The sequence below is a fragment of the Nelusetta ayraudi genome, unplaced genomic scaffold (genome assembly GCF_046127955.1).
Source record: "Nelusetta ayraudi isolate G7.1 ecotype Tasmania unplaced genomic scaffold, CSIRO-AGI_Nayr_v1 ptg000174l, whole genome shotgun sequence".
In the NCBI taxonomy this organism is placed as follows: Eukaryota; Metazoa; Chordata; class Actinopteri; order Tetraodontiformes; family Monacanthidae; genus Nelusetta; species Nelusetta ayraudi.
The window spans coordinates 965,732-985,142 of NW_027466223.1; the positions used below are offsets into that span (position 1 = coordinate 965,732).

At 46.5% G+C, this 19,411-nt stretch overlaps 2 protein-coding genes across 2 annotated transcripts; both read left to right on the forward strand.

Moving 5' to 3' along the window:
• Positions 1 to 2,637: 2,637 nt before the first annotated feature.
• Positions 2,638 to 9,662, forward strand: LOC142880879 (cyclic nucleotide-gated channel beta-3-like). Its single transcript, XM_076014853.1, has 15 exons — positions 2,638 to 2,741; positions 4,012 to 4,172; positions 4,260 to 4,780; positions 4,856 to 4,906; positions 5,766 to 5,852; positions 5,952 to 6,016; positions 6,216 to 6,338; positions 6,525 to 6,666; positions 6,782 to 6,941; positions 7,019 to 7,116; positions 7,197 to 7,280; positions 7,400 to 7,518; positions 7,620 to 7,772; positions 9,324 to 9,474; positions 9,568 to 9,662. Exons 2-15 carry the CDS (start codon positions 4,094 to 4,096, stop codon positions 9,583 to 9,585), a joined length of 1,851 nt encoding a protein of 616 aa, XP_075870968.1. The 5' UTR covers positions 2,638 to 2,741; positions 4,012 to 4,093; the 3' UTR covers positions 9,586 to 9,662.
• Positions 9,663 to 11,068: 1,406 nt separating this feature from the next.
• On the forward strand, positions 11,069 to 19,175 carry LOC142880888 (cyclic nucleotide-gated channel beta-3-like). The gene is made up of 17 exons (XM_076014863.1): positions 11,069 to 11,143; positions 11,475 to 11,556; positions 11,918 to 12,086; positions 12,625 to 12,770; positions 13,095 to 13,391; positions 14,175 to 14,383; positions 14,734 to 14,784; positions 14,900 to 14,986; positions 15,085 to 15,149; positions 15,279 to 15,401; positions 15,942 to 16,083; positions 16,187 to 16,346; positions 16,531 to 16,628; positions 16,753 to 16,836; positions 16,910 to 17,028; positions 17,609 to 17,761; positions 18,741 to 19,175. The coding sequence occupies exons 1-17, from the start codon at positions 11,069 to 11,071 to the stop codon at positions 19,168 to 19,170; spliced, it is 2,490 nt and encodes an 829-aa protein (XP_075870978.1). The 3' UTR covers positions 19,171 to 19,175.
• Positions 19,176 to 19,411: the final 236 nt, after the last annotated feature.

Consider the following 19,411-nt stretch of genomic DNA (forward strand, 5'->3'; position numbering starts at 1 on the left):
AAATAGACAATAAATAAAATAGATCACTACTTCTATCACAGTGATTATGTAGTATATACCTCATCAAAGAAGCGACAGCGAAACGCATACACAACCTGAATCTGTTTGAACTCAACCCATTGAAGGCTCCAACTGTTTCTAAATCTGCAGTTAACTGTAGCCAACTACAGATGTAGCTGCAGAATCAGCTAGCTGCAGAAACTTTAGCTGATTGTAGTTTTCTGACAGCAAGTTACACAAAAGTGCCCAAACTGAATAAATAACCAAATAATCATGACAGTCATGAATTAATTAAAAATGGAAACAAGTGCATCAGTAAATGATTAAGCACACAATCAAATGAATGATTGTGTATTCATTAAATTAGTTGATTCTCTGCTGAGAAAAAGCTGGACAAGCTCCTTGTGTCCTTCCTTCCTTACTTCCTCTAATGTCTCCTTGTCAAAATGTCCAAAAAATTCCAAAGAGTCTGCCAAGTGCGGAAGTGCGGATTAAACACCCTGTGTGTAAAGAATGCGCACAGAGTGCATTAACAATGAGATATTAATACGTATAATATGTCATATTTTATATATCCATAATTTCTGAGCGACGAATGTACAAATTCACGTAAGCAAACCGTCTTGTGTTTAAAGATACGTCGTTCAGAGCTTCACACAATAATCCGCACGATGAGATCATCCTGATCAGGACGCATTGCATTATGAATGGATACTGCACAACAAAGTGATTAAGAAAAGTACCTGCCGCTGCTGCTGCTGCTGCAACACTGAGGTCTTTACAATAATGCTTGCTGTCACGACCAGATTAGCGTTTGCTTATCATACGCCTCGCCGACTGATGCGGCGCGCGTACATGCGGCACACACGCACTGTATGCCGCATGAGCCCTTCCCCCGGGCGCCTCAGCCCAGCATTAGTGGTCACCTATAATCCTATTTAGATCTTATATGAGATGGTGATGGGCTTAGATGTCAGCTGCGATGGTGGGGGCTATTTTTTCCCCCAGCGGGAGTCTTAGCGCTGCTAAAAGGAGTTATAGCCCAAGGAGCTTTTTGGCTCCTCGGGGTGGCCGAGCGCATTGTCCGCGCCGAGGCAGAGCGGATGCACCTGTAGGTCTGGAGACATGTTTGCCAAGTTGAAGGGCCTTCTGAGCGGCCCGCAGCCGCCTGAAAGGGGAACAGGTGCAGGTCCTGAACAAGCTCCGGCTCCGGCACCGGCTGCAGCTCCAGCTCCGGCACCGGCTCCAGCACCGGCTGCAGCTCCAGCTCCAGCTAAGGTACTATAATACCCATGTGTCTGTGCATTAGCAATCGTATAGTTCAGTATGTGCAAGAAATAGCTGGAGATGCATTGAAAATCGGGCACGACAGCTGCTAAGATTCAGAGCTACAATCGACTGCGCAACAGCAATTTGTGTGCCCATTAGTTTCCTCTGGATGAAAACTATTGGTCCATTCCGCCGATTGGTCCATGATTGCGTGCGTCCCTTGCCATGGAATATTCCAAATAAATTATTTGGAGAACTGAGCGTCGCCGAGGCCGTTCGCTGCCCGGCGGGCTTCAAACAAAAGCGATCGGTCCGTTCGTAATGCTTCATTCACGATGCACTTAAAGTGCGGCCCTAATTGAAAATGTCCAACCTAATGGCCCCAGTTAGAGCGATGCGGTCTTTCAAGATTTTGCTTGCTCATCTGGCAGGAGGAGAAGCCCGCGGAAAAGAAGGATGAGGACAAACCGCAGGGTGAGTCAAAACTTTGGTCTCACTTTCCTCTGAGTTCCCAACTGTCTTGTATGTCATGTCATGGGAGTCTCCTAATGGTTGTAAACATTCAGTGCGTTTACGTGGCACTAGAGAAATTCGAAATTATTGCCTTAGTCCGATTATGATCGGAGAACTCACGTGCATGTAAACAGAACTCCGATTGGAATCGGAGAACTCCGATTGAGACACCCAGATAATGCGATTGGAATTCAAATTTCTTTGCCAGTGTTGTGGGGCAGAGATGTCGATTAAGAACAAGAGTAAAGTCATTAGTTGGTCGGTTTTGTTTATGTTTTGTTTGTGGTCCGTTCAAAGCCATTTTGACGCAGTTTTAGCACCAGTCGAGCACGACGAGCCACTCAAGTCAATTAAATCGGGCGCTAGATTGAGGCGTTTTGGGTGAACACTTTAGCAGTGTGACACCGGCTGTGCACATCGAAAATTCCAGCATAATTTGGATACAGTGATTGGCATGACAGCCCCTCTTACTTTTCCTCAATAAGGGATAAAGTTGGTGTTTACTCCACACAAGCGTTGCAATTCTCAAAACAAAAATTTGATGATTCACTTAGATTACAGAGACAAGTATTTTCTTTGGGTTGATTTAAATGCGGACACCTAATGGCTATTGTGATAACCCAAAATCAAATTGTATCTTAAATGTTGACATTTTAAAGGCCCTTAGGATGAGCACTTGTGCTGTAAACTCCAAAGCAGTACTGTGCAGTAAGAAAAGGTGTGATCTGGACTGTAGATTGACTAGATTAGCATGCGGCTATCAATTTCGGAGAAGGAAAATAATTGGGATTGCCGTTCATCCCAGCTCCAGCACCGGCACCGGCTCCGGCTCCGGCCGCAACTCCGGCACCGGCGCCGGCTCCGGCTCCGGCCGCAACTCCGGCACCGGCGCCGGCTCCGGCCCCTGCTCCAGCTCCGGCCCCTGCTCCAGCTAACCCTGACCAAGCTCCTGCGGAAGGGTAAGACTTGTTCTCGCGGTTGTTTTTTGTTGCAGCAACGTTCATACTGCATCCGAGCAACGTCACAATGTTTCAGCGCCGGCCTCCTTCGCCTACGTTTTGATCATGACGCGTCCCAGTTTTAATTTGAAAAAAGCTTTGCCGCTGTGGTCACTCTCCCATCGTCTCAGCTTTCCTAACTAATTCAAAAACAAGAGGCCTGCCAAGGCCCTCGCACCAGAAACCGTATCAAAATAATGACCTGGTGGACGCTAATTAAACAGATTCCCTGACAAGATTGCGGAGTGGCACAGAGAGACGAGAGCGGCGTGTCGGATCTTTATCCCCTGGCGCAGCGAGCATATCAACAGTGGGAGGGGGGTGAAGAAACTGGATTAAGGGCTTTGGAGCTTTTTAGATTTAAGAAGCTCACCGAGGCCACTTCTGGTACAGCAATAGAGCATGATAAGTACAGGTACATAAAGTGCCGTAACGCATGTGGCAATCTCCCCCAGGAGATGCAGACGCTGCACAAAGACGCTGCAGCGTCACAACGGCGGGGGGTGAGGGGGGGAGTGAGGGGGGGGGGGGCTTGTATAGTCGGTTGCGGGCCATGCCATGACACAAACTGACTGATGCCATCAGTCTGGGAGCGCCGCAGCGCGACCGGTGTGTCAGAGGAGCTAGTGAGCTTCGGCAGAAAGCAGCAGTGGGGCACCGGCAGATTAAAATTGACTATAAATAATCCCTTTTGATCACACACCTTCGCAGGTCGCTGGCTCGATCATGACTTACTGGATTATGTCCACCGGGAGGCGACAGACGCCAAGAGAGCAGATAAGGGCGTCACAAAACCCCACACTCAACTGCGCGCTTGTTTGTTCTTTTGCTTGTCGGAAGGTGCATGTTAAAAAAGAAAATAATAATAATAATAAAACACAGACCTGGATATCAATCCTGTGGTGATGTCACAAAGGGCACTGGCTCCAAATCATACCGTGCATCCAGTGTTAGTGACAAGCCCCCCTTTGCTCTCCAAACATGTGGGTTGCAGGCAGCAGGTAGCTGAAGCAAAGCATTATTGCTAAAGGCTGCATGTAAACAGAAGGCTAACCATGGTGTTTTCTGGAGATGTATGGGTCTTTGTGGTTACTAGTCGTAAAATGCAGATATGACAATGTGTACAATAAGGGAACTTCGGGCATCACTGGGGTAAATTTGCGGTACCGGTAGAAATGTACCTCGAATGATCCGGTCACGGATTGACTCGACTGTCTTCTTCACCTCTCAGGGAAGAGGGGCCCCCGCCGCCACCACCGCCAATTGTCATCAACAAGTACTCCGATGAACAGCTCCGATCCATCGTGCTTCGGATGAGGGAGCGGCAGAACTTCTACAAGGAGAAGGCCATCGATCAGTACGCGTCGTCCCCGGAAATCAGCCCTCCTGTCAGTGAGTCCGAACCGTCATTGTTCCTCCGCACTCTCCCCTCCCTCTGCACTCCTTCGACGTGAAACCCCCGTCGTCTCCCCTCAACAGCGCCTCGGCTGGGGAAGGGCGCGTACGCCACATTGCTCGAGGAGAGGAAGAGGCTGGCGGAGGAGGAGAGGATAAAGAAGGAGGAGGCCGACAAGAAGAAGAAGGAGGAGCAGGAGAAGAAGAAGAAGGAGGCCGAGGAGAAGAAGAAAGAGGAGGAGGAGAAGAAGAAGGCCGAGGCGGAGGAGGCGGAGAAGACGAAGAGCTTCAAGGTCAAGGCCAAGGACGCCGCCTGGCGCGCGGTGGACGTTGCCCTGAAGCCGATCGAGGACAGTATGGACCCCGTGGTGGGGAGCACCATCGACCCCTTCACCGACCGCCGCTACGTCGCCTGGCTCAGCCTGGTCACCCTGGCCTTCAACTACAACACCTGGTTCATCACGGCCCGCCTGTGCTTCCCGTATCACGAGGAGAGCGCCATCCCTTACTGGTTCGCCGCCGACCTGCTGGCCGACGTCATCTACCTCGCCGACACCCTCGTCTTCCAGCCGCGCAAACAGTTTGTCAAGGGCGGCGACATCATAGTGAGTCCCACGCGAGCGGCCGTGCCCTGTTGTTTGAGCATCTGGATGGCTGACGCGTCCCCCTTTTTCTTCCAGAAAGACAGAGTGATGACCAAGAAGAACTACAGAGACACGGAAAGATTTATGGTACGTGAACTTCAATCTAAACTCAATCTGAGGTTTTCGTATTCAACTAATTGTCAAATTTGTAGTCGTGTATCCCGGGTGCCGGTGGAGAAGCCCTGTAGAAATAATCAAAACCGTGAGGCTGTCCAAAAAAAAATAAAAAAAATACAGCATTGATGGCCCTTTGTTTATAGCCGGTAGCAAAAACACTGGGTTTGAGCTTCTTCTTAGAGGGCAAAGCCAACACCTGTCTGGTGTCTTCACGAAGGGCTGAGCTCTAGAGCTGTGTTTTAGCAAAATTTACTGGGAAAGTGGACTTCTTTTGGGACCATTGACTGTACAAAACTTTTTTTAAAAAAAAGACTGGTTTGAAACTTTGCAACCGTTCAGAAGCTTTCAAATGGTGCCGACCGTGAAAGCATCACGGTCAGCGCCAGCGTCGGTGTTTTGAAACCGGATGATTCCACATTCGAATGTGGAATTAGAGGTGGCCAATGATTGGAGGGTGAGTTCGGCATGTGTCCCAGCATCCCATCCACCTTCCAGACTGCTGTCTTTATGGTTACTTTGTTTTTGTGTTTACATTTTTGGCGGTCCCTGCTGGCGTAACGATAGAATGCAGGTTGGGTTTTTTTTTACACTTGCATATTGGCCTTCTTTTTTGAAAACAGAAGCAAACATTCAATGGTCCAGACAAACCTTGTGAGAAAACATCTGCGAAGAGAATTTTTGCATGGCATGAGACCTTTCGCTGAATGGTTGATGGTTGTTTTTCGTTCTCCGTCAAAAAAGCGCTTTCCCTTGTGCCCGACACCTGCACTGGAGCCTCTAACTAATCACTCACCCCATTTGGGTTCCACGGTTGTCCCTCCCCTTTCAGATGGACACGATGGCTCTCCTCCCGTTCGACCTGCTCTACTTACAGTTTGGATTCAAATCCATTTTCAGAGCTAACCGTCTGCTAAAGGTGAGCCCTCGCCCTCATCCGCTCCCTTCTCGGTTACGGCGAGGGATCGTCTCAGGGCAAAAAAAATTAACCTGCAGCTTTGCCATACTTGTCCCCCAGGCAGACACGTTCTTTGAATTCAGCGACCGTCTTGAGAGCATCATGGCGAAGGCCTACATCTGGAGGTCAGTTGAGAGTCGCTAGCTTACATTCACTTATCACAAATGATGTTGTTGTTTTTTTGTTTCACGCCAAAAGTAAATCGTACAGAAAACGACATGAACTATCGTGCACAGTATATTCAAACTGCTTCGTCGGGAGTCACGATGTAAACTTGGCCACAGCTGCCTTGGCAACAGACTGATGGAATGTTGTTCTCGCCAGAGTGATCCGGACCATCGGCTATCTCCTCTTCATGCTCCACCTCAACGCCTGCCTGTATTACGTGGCATCAGCCTATCAGGGCATCGGGTTAACAAAATGGGTTTACTCTGGTAAAGGCAGCGCGTGAGTACTGAGCTTTTTTTTTTTGCGCGTCCACATATCTTTTTTTTTTCCTAAAAAACAAATTCAATCTGTCTGGCATGAACGCAACTATGCCTGCACAAACTTTGCTTTAACCTGCTTATTAAACAGTCCGGTCCTGTACAATGTGATGTGATGGGGTTCTCTAAGTCACCTTGCTCTCCGCAGGTACCTGCGTTGCTACTACTACGCTGTCCGCAGTCTGATCAACATTGGGGGTCTCAACGAGCCGCACACCGTCTTTGAGATCACCTTTCAGATGACCAACTTTTTCACGGGCGTCTTCGTGTTTTCCAGTTTGATCGGACAGGTGGGGATGTTGGCTCGACCCCCTTAGAAGTTAGCCTCCTTTTCGTCTGGGTGGTTAATCAGTGTTGTAGCTATAAGTGGTGGGTATCATGCTTTTTAATGAGACCTCCCCTCAGATGAGGGACGTCATTGGTGCAGCCACCGCAGGACAGACCTACTTCCGCTCCTCCATGGACAACACCGTCTCCTACATGGTCAACAACCGAATCCCGTCTCTGGTGCAGAACCGAGTCCGCACCTGGTACACATACACCTGGGACGCGCAGGGAATGCTGGGTAAGTGTCCCCAACGCAGCGCTCTTTGGGAATAAGAAACTTTAAAAAGTTTTTTAAAAACGCCCTGCGCCTCGTAGATGAGTCGGAGCTTCTGGACAAGATGCCTCTGGTGATGAGGACCGCCATCGCCGTGGACATCAACCTGACCACCTTTCAGAAGATCGATCTGTTCAAGGTGCCGTTTCGAAAGCCAGACAAGTTCGCAAAGCATGTTGCAGCTCAGACACAACATTACATCCCCGGTTGTCTCTACAGGGCTGTGATCAGCAGATGTTAGTGGACATGTTGCTGAGGCTCAAGTCCATCATCTATCTGCCCGGAGACTTTGTGGTGAAGAAAGTGAGTAATGCAACACATGAGTTTGGAGGGGTTTGGATCGTCTGCATCGTTGCAGTGCGGGGTTTGGGGTTTTTTTTTCATGTTTTTCATGTTTTTTTTTCATTTGTTCGCTCCTACAGGGTGACATTGGAAAAGAGATGTACATCATCAAAAGCGGAGCGGTACAGGTGGTGGGAGGACCAGACAATAGCATTGTGTTTGTCACTCTGAAGGCCGGATGTGTGTTTGGAGAAATCAGGTAAAGGAAAGGTTTCATCTTTGTTGCATTTAGACAGAAAATAATAAAATATCTCTATAGCCACAAACAAAAATATCCATTTACCCCCCTACTATCATCAGTCTCTTGCAGTCATCCAAAGATGGAGGGAACAGGCGAACTGCTAATGTCAAGGCCTACGGCTTCGCCAACCTCTTTGTCCTGGAGAAGAAGGACCTGTTTGACATCCTGGTCCACTACCCGGAATCCCAGAAAGTGTTGGCGCGGAAGGGACGGTAAGCCGCATGTGGAGTAATTTAGAAAAAAAAAAAAAAATGATACAATATTCACTTGTTTCACGTCAAAGTCGCACTCTAAAAGTGACCACTAGGTGTCAGTATTGACCTACTTTGCAACCCAGGTCCCCGGTCTGCTGATTGTCGAACAATGTTGGCTTAAAGTTACCTCATATTCATTCCTACAGGCCACACAACACAATCACACTAAATGTATTTTTGATTAGTATTCCGAAAAGAACAGTCAAAGTTGTGCATTACAATGCGGACACGACGACAGCTGGCACCAATCTGGCGCACTTACAAAAGCAATGAGAGCAATAAATGCAATAAAAACAGGTTTAGCCTAGCTTCATTAAGGCGCACCTGCCACCCTCGTGAGACGTTATTTAACCATACACAGCAAATACCATCAGACAGATACACCATTGAACACAAACACTAGCACGTTTGCCTGACCGTGCGAACAGGTCGTCTCTCACGTTGAAATAAGCACCACGGCGGGTGCTGACTGACAGACAGACAGCCAAACATCACCACGGCGGGTGAATTCAGTCTTTGCAAACGTTTTTCGGAGGGGGGCAGCAGCAGCCTCTTACCTGAAGTAGAATAAACCAAGCATGCCTCGGCTCGACTTGTGGTTGCAGTCCTGGAGTGGGGCGACCTCCGACTTGAGTCCCGCTTCTGACGAATGGAGCTAGATCGTATTTGTTCATATGGGGTTCGCTGGGGGGTCCACAAACAGGTGTTGAGGTAGCTGGTGGGAATAACAACGTTTTTGCTCAATGACAACTTCCCCTCCCTTGTTTTAACGTCACGTCGAAAACCGCAGTGACGGCGTTCTATCCTTTTGCGCCCACCTGCGTGATTGTCCAATCGGGAGACGAGTCACTAGCGTTAATAAATAATAGCGTTAGCGGCTAACTTTGTTTCGGCACTTGCTACATCTTCAGAGTAGCCGGTTTAGAACTTCGCTACGTTCTTACGTGGAGTCACTCGGTGGGAGAGTGTCTTCTCTTTTGGTCGCGAACACAACGAGTGCAAAGCAAGAACACTCGGTCGAGCTTTAGCTTGCTAACCACTTGGAAGTACCGGACTTGTCGCGCGCTTCGCTAATTTGCATACACCCACCGGAAATGTGTTGTTATTGTTTGTTTGTTTGTTTGTTTGTTTTTAAATAAGAACATCTACACAGGGTAAGGTTAAAACACTTCTATAACCACAAGTGCCAAAATATAAGAGAGAAGAACCACAGCTCGTTAAAATACACATTATATGTACCATTGTGGAAAGAAAAAAAAACATACTGTTCTTTCCATTTTGACCATTGTTTATGGTACACTAAGATTATTATTATTATAATTATATAACTTTCTATACACCTAAATTAGCAAATTGTACTTTTTTTTTGTACTTTTTTTGTGCCAGTAATACACAGTGATACATACATATAGCTTTTCATAACAGGGCCCCTCTTAAAGACTTTTTCTAGGGTAGAAACTCCCAAGTCGTGCTTGTACGACAAAGTGTGTACAATTTTTGTGTGTTCAGGAAACTGATGAAGGCCAAGGGTCCAGCAGCAGCCAAGGTGGAGGAGGAGAAGAAGAAAGGACTGGCACTGTTCGGACCTAAACCGCCCACCCCTAAACTGCTGCGTGCCTTTGGTGGGAACATCAACAAAGCAATTATTGACAAAATGAAGGTACTAACAGCCGCACGTCTCACATGTCACCTCCAGAATCATGACTAGGAGGCCGATTGCTGAATCCACCTTGTTTCCCATGTCTTTCCCCAGGCTGGAGATAACAAGTGAGGAAGGGAGCTGGAGCCAATTTGTTTTATCGTGACTCCTTTTTGGGAGTCCATGTACAGTTTTGTTTTTAACTTCCTGACCTTTGTTTTTTTTTTTTTTTTTTGCACTGAGGTACTGAGTGTGTGTTCCATCGTTTGAAAATGTTGGTGAAAAGACGGCGTTAGTCCATAAGTTGTTGGGCTCTTAGATATGAGCAAATGATACCTCCAATGTAAAATTGTTCACGTCAAAAAAAATTTAAATAAAACGCACAAATACACATTTAAAATGTCACACACATAATATGTGCACTGATAGTGGACGCTACTTCATGTGCATTTTCGTGTAACCGCTAATTTACCATTTTTGTCATTTTGCTCATGTGTTTAATGTTGCTTTAGTTATAAAAGCCTTATTTTATTATAATAACGGTAACATTTATGCTCAATATTACATCCGAATGTTAAGCTCTCAAATGATATTTTCTTAAATAAATGAACAACAAGTTACTTTTCTGGCTTTTCAAGCTTCTTTTTCCCCCCTATATTTCATCATCGCCGTGGGTTTCCTCTGGGAGAGAAAGAGAGAAGGAAAGACGGAGAAGTGCCCGCTAATCCTTCCAGAGACACAAGGGACGTTTCCCGGCTTAATTCACTAAGAGGACTCTGCAAATTCTGCAGTTGGTTGGGATTAACCCTGCTTGTCCAAATGCGCAGCAACCTTTACTCCACGCAAACACGACGACGCGGCCATACACGAGTCGCCCGATTATGTCGATAAATCAAGTGTCGGCAAATAAATCACGTGATGGCAACACAGGATATTGTCTGAGCCCGGCCCAATTACATTTATATTTAGAAACGCAGCTTCCACGGTGTCAGATATAAGATATAAGAAGATTTTTCATGAGTGAACCAGTCTTTTTTTTTTTTTTTTTTTTTTCATGTAAATTATAACAACATTCCCCTGTGTGGACATTAAGATATAAGTAATGTGCAAAATCCCATCAGTCAAAAGTGGAAAATCAACTTCATGTAACCATCAGCAATAAAACCGTCCATGTCATATTCATTATTATATCATTGTGTGTTATCATATGGCTCTGGAAATGACCAGATGTTTCCTTGCCTCTTTAGAGGGTTCGTGTATTCAGGTATTCAGAGTATTGAAAACAGCTTTTGTCCTATCTTATCTGAAGTGTCCTTTTCTCATGACAGGCAATCATTTCAAAGACTCAGTAGATGCGACGCTACAGTGCATTTTTGCCAGTGGAAAAAATAAAGTCAACTGGCTGGTTTTTCCTTTCTTAGCGTCCCTTTATTTGGCCTGCGGCCAGCAGGCTTGGCCACTGGCGGCCGTGCCAGCCGATCTGCCACGTTAGAAAGGGGAGTGCCTTCGGGGAATTAATGGTTCTTGGAAGTTTAGATGCGAGAGGACGAGCGCAGAGGATCCCTCGGCATTCTGTTGGGACCTGTGAGTCCTGCGCGGGCAGGCTCCCGTCACCATGTTCAGCAGGCTCAAGAAGCTGATAGGGGCCCCGGAGCCCCCTGCCGGCGCCCCCCCGCCTCCACCTCCGAAGGTAAGAACGTCTCAGCTGGACCCTGTGTCTTTTTTTTTCGTTTTTGTTGTTGTCGTTCGTATTGCGACCTAAACGGAGGTCAGGCTCCTCCTTTCATCTCTTTGGTGCTAGTTTCACAATTTAAACACTATACAGGTTTACGTATCTTCCTCTCGTGGGTCTGTTTGTGTGTTGGCCACTGTGTGACTCCTAATACGCTCCACTCTCGAGGTCTCTTGAGGTGACTCGGATCAGACGGCTTTAGCTCTGAGGCCGTTTTTGCTAGACTTGCAGCGGCGGTAGTTGTGCAGCGCAGCGCCGCTGTTGACCACCGAGCTATGTTTGTTTCCAGCAAGAGAAGCCCCCCGAGAAGGAGGAGGAGAAAGCGCAGCCCAAGGCGGCGGAGGAGAAGAAAGAAGAGGAGCCTAAACCAGGTGAGGGGGTGTGTTTGGTTTCAGCCGATTGGTTGGCAGAGGACTGGTCGTCTCCCTGACTTTGGGATTAAAGGATTAATTGAGGGGAAAAAAGAAAAAAGTGGGGCCAACACAAAGGTCACAGGTAAACGGGCTGGAAATGTTCAGATGGACAGTGATTCCGAACGCTTTGGAAAGTTGCAGGAGTTTTTGACAACAAAAAAAAATTAAATTATGAATGTTTTCCAATTAAAAATATTGCTTGGTGTCATTTTATTACACTTGTCACAAAGTGCACAGATCAGTGGGAGCGACTGCTCAGATGAGGGATAACTCATGTATCATGTCACTCACCGGCTTCTCGTTTGGTTTTTGTCTCCAGCTGCAGCTCCTCCTGCACCTGCTGCACCTGCCGCAGATGCGCCTGCTCCTGCTCCCGCTCCTGCACCTGCCGCAGCTGCGCCTGCTCCCGCTCCCGCTCCCGCTCCTGCCGCAGCTGCTCCCGCTCCCGCCCCTGGTGCTCCTGATGCAAATCCAGAAGGGGCCGATGGGTAAGGAGGCAGAATAAACGTTGACACAGGTGCAGTGGATGAACACATTTCAAACTATTCAAGCGCAATCGTGTGAGTGGTCAGATGGGCTTCATTATCGCAACATTATAGCACTGACTGATAGGACTGATCGTGCCCTGACACCTAAAAAAAAAAGAAAATGCGATTAGAAGCGTAATCAACAATCCAAGAACATTAAGAAACAGAATTTAATTTTTAATTCTAAACTTTACAACAAAAAAAAGAAAATACCACTTGCATTTCACAGATTCACAATTTCAATTAAACATTTTTGTATTGTACTTTGCTATTCTTTTTTTGTCGGTTTTTAAAGATTAGGATTAAATTGGCTATTTTTTGCCGCCATGGAAACAAAGTGGAGTTGCACCACCTGCAGGACTCTCTTCTGTACTGCACCTCCGCCCTTTCTTTTCACGTACATAGCGCAGCTTCGCACGATTATTTCCAAAAAAGTGAGTCAACCAGCTGTTTCCTGTGCTGCCCGGTTAGTTTTCTGACAAAGTTTTCCTCCCTCCAGCGAAGCGCCTCCGCCGGTCGTCTACTCCCAGGTGGCGGACGATGCGCTCAGAAATTTGGCCAGGATGCTGAGGGAGCGCACGCAGGTGCTGAAGGAGAAGGCCATCGATCCTTACGCCACCTCCCCGGAAATCAGCCCGCCTGTCAGTAAGTACGGACGCGGGTGCGAGGTGCGAAGTAACGAAGTACAAATACGTTGTTACTGTGCTGAAGTAGCTTTTTCAGATATCTGTACTTTACTTGAGTATTTATTTTTTACTTTTACTCCCAGCACGTGTACACAAATATCTACTTTTTACACACAAACTCTGTACAGTGAATCAATGAGTGTATTGTTTCACTAATTTATTCGTTTTAAGTACATTTCAGAACCTGTGCTCTTTTTTTTGAGAGAGAGAGAGTTGAATCCCTACTTTTACTTAAGTACAGAATGAGAATACTTTCACTTGACCACCTGTGCTCCCCGGTCAGCGCCCCTCCTCAGGAAGCCCGACTACATCAAGCTGAAGGAGCAGGAGCGCATCGCCAAGGAAGAGGCGGAAAAAAAGAAGGCGGAGGAGGCGGCCCGAAAGGCGGAGGAGAAGAAGAAGAAGGACGAGGAGAAGAGGCTGGAGGCCGAGAAGAAGGCGGAGGAGGAGAGGCTGGCCAAGGAGGCCAAGAAGGTGGCCAAGATCCTCCCGGACATCAACTTCTTCTGTCTGGACGTGCTCTTCAGGCCCGTCGAGAACGCCATGGACGGCATCCTGGGGAACACGCTGGACCCTTTAGGTCAGTGGTTCTCAACTGCTGGCGTCTCAGGACCCACATTTATTTCCTTGTCACGAAGTCACAACCCAAAGTATTCCACAAAGCTAAAAACGCTTGCCCACTTTCTATCCCGTCTCGAATTGAATTGTGTGTCGAGTGCTGCTGCCTCGGTGGATGTTTGCATGCTCTCCCTGTGTCTGTGTGGGTTCTCCAGCTTCCTCCCACAGTCCAGAAACATGCATGTGAGATGAGCTGGGAACTCTAAATTGTCCGTAGGTGTGTGTGTGTGTGTGTGTGTGAGTGCGAATGGTTGTCAGTCTTTGTGTCTCTATGCGGCCCAGCGATGAACTGGGGGAAAGGCTCCATCAGACCCCAGTGACCCTGAGTGCAGAAAGAAGTGGGTGATGAAAATGGATGGATGGATGGATGGATGGATGGATGGAGGGATGAAGTCGCAGTTCAAAATGATTCCACAAAAATGAAAGAAGCTAGCCAATTTTCTATCATGTCTGATAAAAAAAAAAAAAATGTTGGAATCGCTGAATTGATTTGTGCGTCCTGCAAAATAAATGCCGAACATTTTCTCTATAAATATGTATTTTGAAAATGCCTTTGAAAAAAAAAAAGAAAAAGAAAAAAAGGGAAAATCCCCAGTCGAAATGCAACTGGAAACAAAAACATCTCTCGGGTCGCAAACCACCAGTTGAGAAACGCTGCTTTAGGTGGATGTACAAGCAGTCAGGAAATAAATAAAAAAACATATACAATCCTGCATGAACTGCATGTAGCGCCTTCCTCCTCCAGATCGGCGCTACATCGCCTGGCTGTCCCTGGTGGCCGTGGCGTTCAACTACAACGCCTGGTTCTGCACCGCGCGGCTGGCCTTCCCCTACCACTACCCGACCGCCAACATGTACTGGGTGATCTGCGACATGCTCAGCGACCTGGTGAACCTGGTCGACATCGTCATCTGGCAGCCGCGGCTGCAGTTCGTCAAAGGAGGGGACATCATCGTGAGTCACGAAGCAAAAAAACAAACAAACAAACAAACAAAAACAGATTGCAACTTAAACTTAATTGCAATTTTAAGCACGTAATCGTTGCCGCATATATTTTACATTATGTTGTGTTTATGAGTTCGGATGTCTGCCTTCACACCGATATGACATCGCATTACCTTTGGTCAACGCTAAAAAGGATAAAAGAAACAAATAAACGCTTATTATTAGCAAATGAGACCAGAATTTAAATTTTTCGTGACTTACACAGTTTCTCTTTCGTTTTATGCCAGTACTTGCTTGTATAAAATGTGCAGTTTTTAAGCGCTCTGAAACCTGCCGCACACTCCATTTATCCCCTGCAGAAAGACAGAGCTCAGACTAAAGAACATTACCGGAAGTCGCCTCGCTTCAAGGTGAGGAGATCCGTAATCAGCTCTTGAAATGATCAACAGATATTTGAAAATATTTGTTGTTTTTTTCCACACAGAGCGTGAGCGACCTTTACTGAACTCTCTCAACTCTTTTCAGACGGACATATTCTGCGTCCTGCCCTTTGACCTCCTCTGCCTGCACTTTGACTTCTCATCCGTCTACAGACTCAACCGCATCGCCCGGGTAAGGAAGCCCCTGCTTCTCTTTGCACCGCAGCACACTCTTGAACACACAACTTCAGTCGTGTCCCCCTGTTTGGCTTCACCCGTATTGTTTTCCAGATCGATTCCTTCTTCGAGTTCAGCGACCGGCTGGAGAGCGTCATGGCCAAGGCCTACATCTGGAGGTGCGGGGCTGCGCGACAAACTGGGAGAATGAAGAATTTGAGCCATGAGATTTTTATTTTATTTTATTTTTATTTTTTTTTGCAAGGACTAACTCCATGTCTGACAGCAGTGTCTTTTTGCTCTTGCAGAGTGGCCCGCACCACAGGCTACCTGCTCTTCATGCTCCACCTCAACGCCTGCGCGTACTTTGTGGCGTCGATGCACCAGGGCCTGGCCTCCACCACCTGGGTGTACGATGGCAACGGCACAGCGTACGTAAAGTTGAAAAGAAAAATTACCGCAAGCGACAAACAACGCGCGCGTTCATTTGGATTTCATCCTATCTCGCGCAAGTAAACTTCCCGACAAGGCCCGACAAAAATTTCAAGTGAAATGCAAATTGAAGCTCTATCGAAGATCTAACGAATTCTGGTACAAATGTAGGTTATTAAAATCACTGCAAAAGATGTTTTGAAAGGTTTTATAGTTTCATTTCAGTTTCATTTCCAGAGAAGTTGGAAGAGTTGGAAGTGTCTGAGCCCTTTATGACATCACAAAGAGCTGGCTTGAAAGCCGTTGTGCTAATACAAACTGTCAAAAAGCATTGGTAAAGTGAAAATATTGTACCTGCAAAAACAATCACAACAAAATTGAACGGAATCAGGAGGATTTTTACTTTGCATTTACATCAAAATGTCGTTCTGTTCAATTTTACTGACACGAGTGTCGTAGAATTGCGTAATCAAAAGTGTTTTTAAATGATTTTTTTTTTTTTTTTTTCACGTCGCCGTCAACCTGTTGCCTGTCCACAGGTACCTGCGCTGTTACTACTTTGCCGTGCGCAGTCTCATCAACATCGGCGGCCTCCCGGAGCCCGTCACCACCTTCGAGATCACCTTCCAGATGCTCAACTTCTTCATCGGCGTCTTCGTCTTCTCCAGTTTAATCGGGCAGGTGGGAGGAGCCTCTCAAAGATCGGGACCCGCCACGTAGCTGCGACGAAAACACTTCCCTACACTTCCAAGCATTTACCGTCCTCCTCATTCTTTTCTCTCAGATGAGAGACGTCATAGGAGCAGCGACGGCGGCACAGACGTATTTCCGGGCGTCCATGGACGGCTGCGTCGACTACATGAACACCTACAAGATCCCCAAGCAAGTCCAAAACCGGGTGCGCACCTGGTACAACTACACCTGGTCCGCTCAGGGCATGCTGGGTGAGTTTTAGAAAGGTAAAAAAAGCAAAAAAAACAAATGAACAAACACTGAAAATGACGAAATAATAAACATTTAAATGGTAACAAACTGCAATACAAGGAGTAAAAATGACCAATTGTGGATTATTAACACTCATTTAATTAATATAGACATCAGCCTTACAATAATCCTGTCTTTTTCCAGATGAGTCGGAGCTGCTGGACAAGATGCCTCTGGTGATGAGGGTCGCCATCGCCGTGGACATCAACCTGGCCACCTTTCAGAAGATCGATCTGTTCAAGGTCCCCCGTCCTTCACTCTTCTGTTTAGCAGCACATTCTTTAAAAAAAAAAAAAAAAAAAAAAATGCACAATGCTCCTTTTTTTTTTTTTAATGAACGCTCCCGCGGCCTCTCTGCTATGTCAGGGCTGTGATCAGCAGATGTTGGTGGACATGTTGCTGAGGCTCAAGTCCATCATCTACCTGCCCGGAGACTTTGTGGTGAAGAAGGTGAGCTGGCGCGCTCGCGCGAGTGCCACACGCGGTCATAAAACTCCCAAATATTTTTCCTCGCGACCCGCAGGGCGACATCGGCAAGGAGATGTACATCATCAAAGGCGGAGCGGTGCAGGTGGTGGGAGGACCGGACAACAGCATCGTGTTCGTCACGCTGAAGGCCGGCTGTGTGTTTGGAGAGATCAGGTGCGACTTTCATTTTTGCAAGTTTCGGCCCTCTGGGTGACATCACCAAGGGCAAGGAGCCATGACGTGATGTCTCAAAGGGCCTAGCAGCAGCCACCCCAGACTGAAGAGGCTTAACACTCGAACAGTGTTGGTCCAATTGGTACCAAACCAACGGCAGTTTACTCACCTTAGGCCCATCAATATCATGTGTGAAAATCAGTGTCCCGAGATGTTCAGAAAATACTTTGCTCTCCATTTCATCACTTAAAGAAACGGGCTGTAAACCGCCGTAGAAGTGCATTTACTACACAGTGGTGGAAAAAAGTTTTTGGACACTTTATGCTTATGTAATGTGCAGTACTGCGCTAAGAATCGGTATTAAGTGCAGTTTTCTTTTTTTTTTTTAGTGCAATCACAAACATTTAGCCAATAGCCACATCCTGCACGAGCGCTGTTCCGCCTAGTGCAGAACTGCATTTTTCATGTGCCGTTGTAGATGTTTAAGAGTACAAATACTATGGGAGTCTAGTTTTCTGTACGATTAACAAACCACAACATTGGTGTTTGTCCTGGAAACGATTTTTTCCCTCACCCTCAGTTTACTACAGTCTGCCAAGGACGGAGGAAACAGGCGCACGGCTAACGTGAAAGCGCACGGCTTTGCTAACCTGTTCGTCCTGGAGAAGAAGGACCTGTTCGATATCCTCATCCACTACCCCGAGTCTCAGAAGGTTCTGGCCAGGAAGGGGAGGTAAGTCCGGCTCAAGTCTATGGTTTTTGTTGAGGCCGTTTCATTTTTAAAAATTTTAATTAAAAAATAAAAAAATAAAAAAGACAGTTAGCTAGAGATAGCATAGCAAAGTTGCTTTCATCCGCACAGAGGAGAGTTGTACCATTTAAATTTCGATGAATATTGGTGATTATATTAGTTCCGTCGGCCATTCATGCCTTGAGTTGCCAACCGTCCCTTAAAATACAGAATTGTCCCGTACTTATACGGTCTTGATATGGTCCGTCCAGTTTCGAAAAAGATACGGGACGGGGTTTTTCCCCGCACTTCCGAGTTGTCTTGAACGTAAATTTATTTTCAACGCAAACTCACGTTTGCGTTCAAAACCCGTAATCTGCGTAGCTGCCCGCAATACCGTTGCGCAACCCATTCGCAACAACGGCGTGCTGGCTGCGTAGTTTGCGTAGAGCCGGCTATAAATCAGTATCAGCTTGTTCTTTTCATCCTTATTTAATTGCTTTGTAAAAGCCATCCATCTTGCACTTTATTGACTGGTGTGTTAAAAGATTTCAATACAATTTAAACATACAATTTTTAAAGTTATGATTTACCACTGCTGGCGAGCCACTGGCCTGCCATGGTCATGACCCCGAGCACTAAGGGAGGCATCCTTTATTTTTCAGAATGAAAGTTGGCTGCACTACTTATGCAATTGAAGGAGACAAAGTTAACAAGAGATGCAACTTTATTATCAATAATAATTAAAAAAAAACAAACCAAAAAAAACAACAGCAACAACAACAACAACAATGTCCTACAAGCAAACAGTAAAACGTTGTGAACCAAAACGCTGATTGTAGTGAGTTCGTAATCTGTTTTCAAGTGGATGAAAAGCCCAAACAGCTTTAGAAAGGCCTCACCCGGCTCTGTGTGTGTGTGTGTGTGTGTGTGTGTGTGTGTGTGTGTGTGTGTGTGTGTGTGTGTGTCGTTCACCTCAAAGGCAGCTGACCAAAGCCAAAGCGCCGGCGGCCAAAGCCACCGAGGAAAAGCCGAAAGGTTTCACTCTGTTTGGGCCGAAGCCGCCGACGCCCAAGTTACTCAAGGCGTTCGGCAATCTGATGAAGGTAAAGGTTCGCGCACCTGCCAATCCAATTCACAAAGCACCCGCAAGCAGCAACTGGAACGTGAGATGTTTTTTTTTTTTTTTTTCTCTCTTTCTTGCCGTCTTTCCTTCCAGAAACATCGAGAACAGAAGACATAAGAAGTCACTCGTCTACTGCTGTTCCAACCCATTTTTTTTTTTTTTTGGACTTCATTCTGGCTACTCAGAGCTTATTCATGTATGTATTGTCTCACAATGGAAAACTCACTTTTGGGGGCGGGGGGTAGTATTCCATAAATCCAAGAATAAAGTCATTCCTGTCTTTTAAACAAAGATATGAACTCTATTGGGGTTTGTGTCCTTTCTGAAATGTGAGCTGTCGCTGTGACGACCAAACTGTAAACGGCAACAACATCACAGTCAATTGACTATACAATCCTGTATTAATCCACGAACCTGCCCGCAAGCTATTCATAAGCACTGGGTTTCTAAATTTTACTTGTTGATCGTGCGGTAACTCGGCTTAAATTGGCTTAAATATTTCAGACGGTGAAAATACATACGTCTAC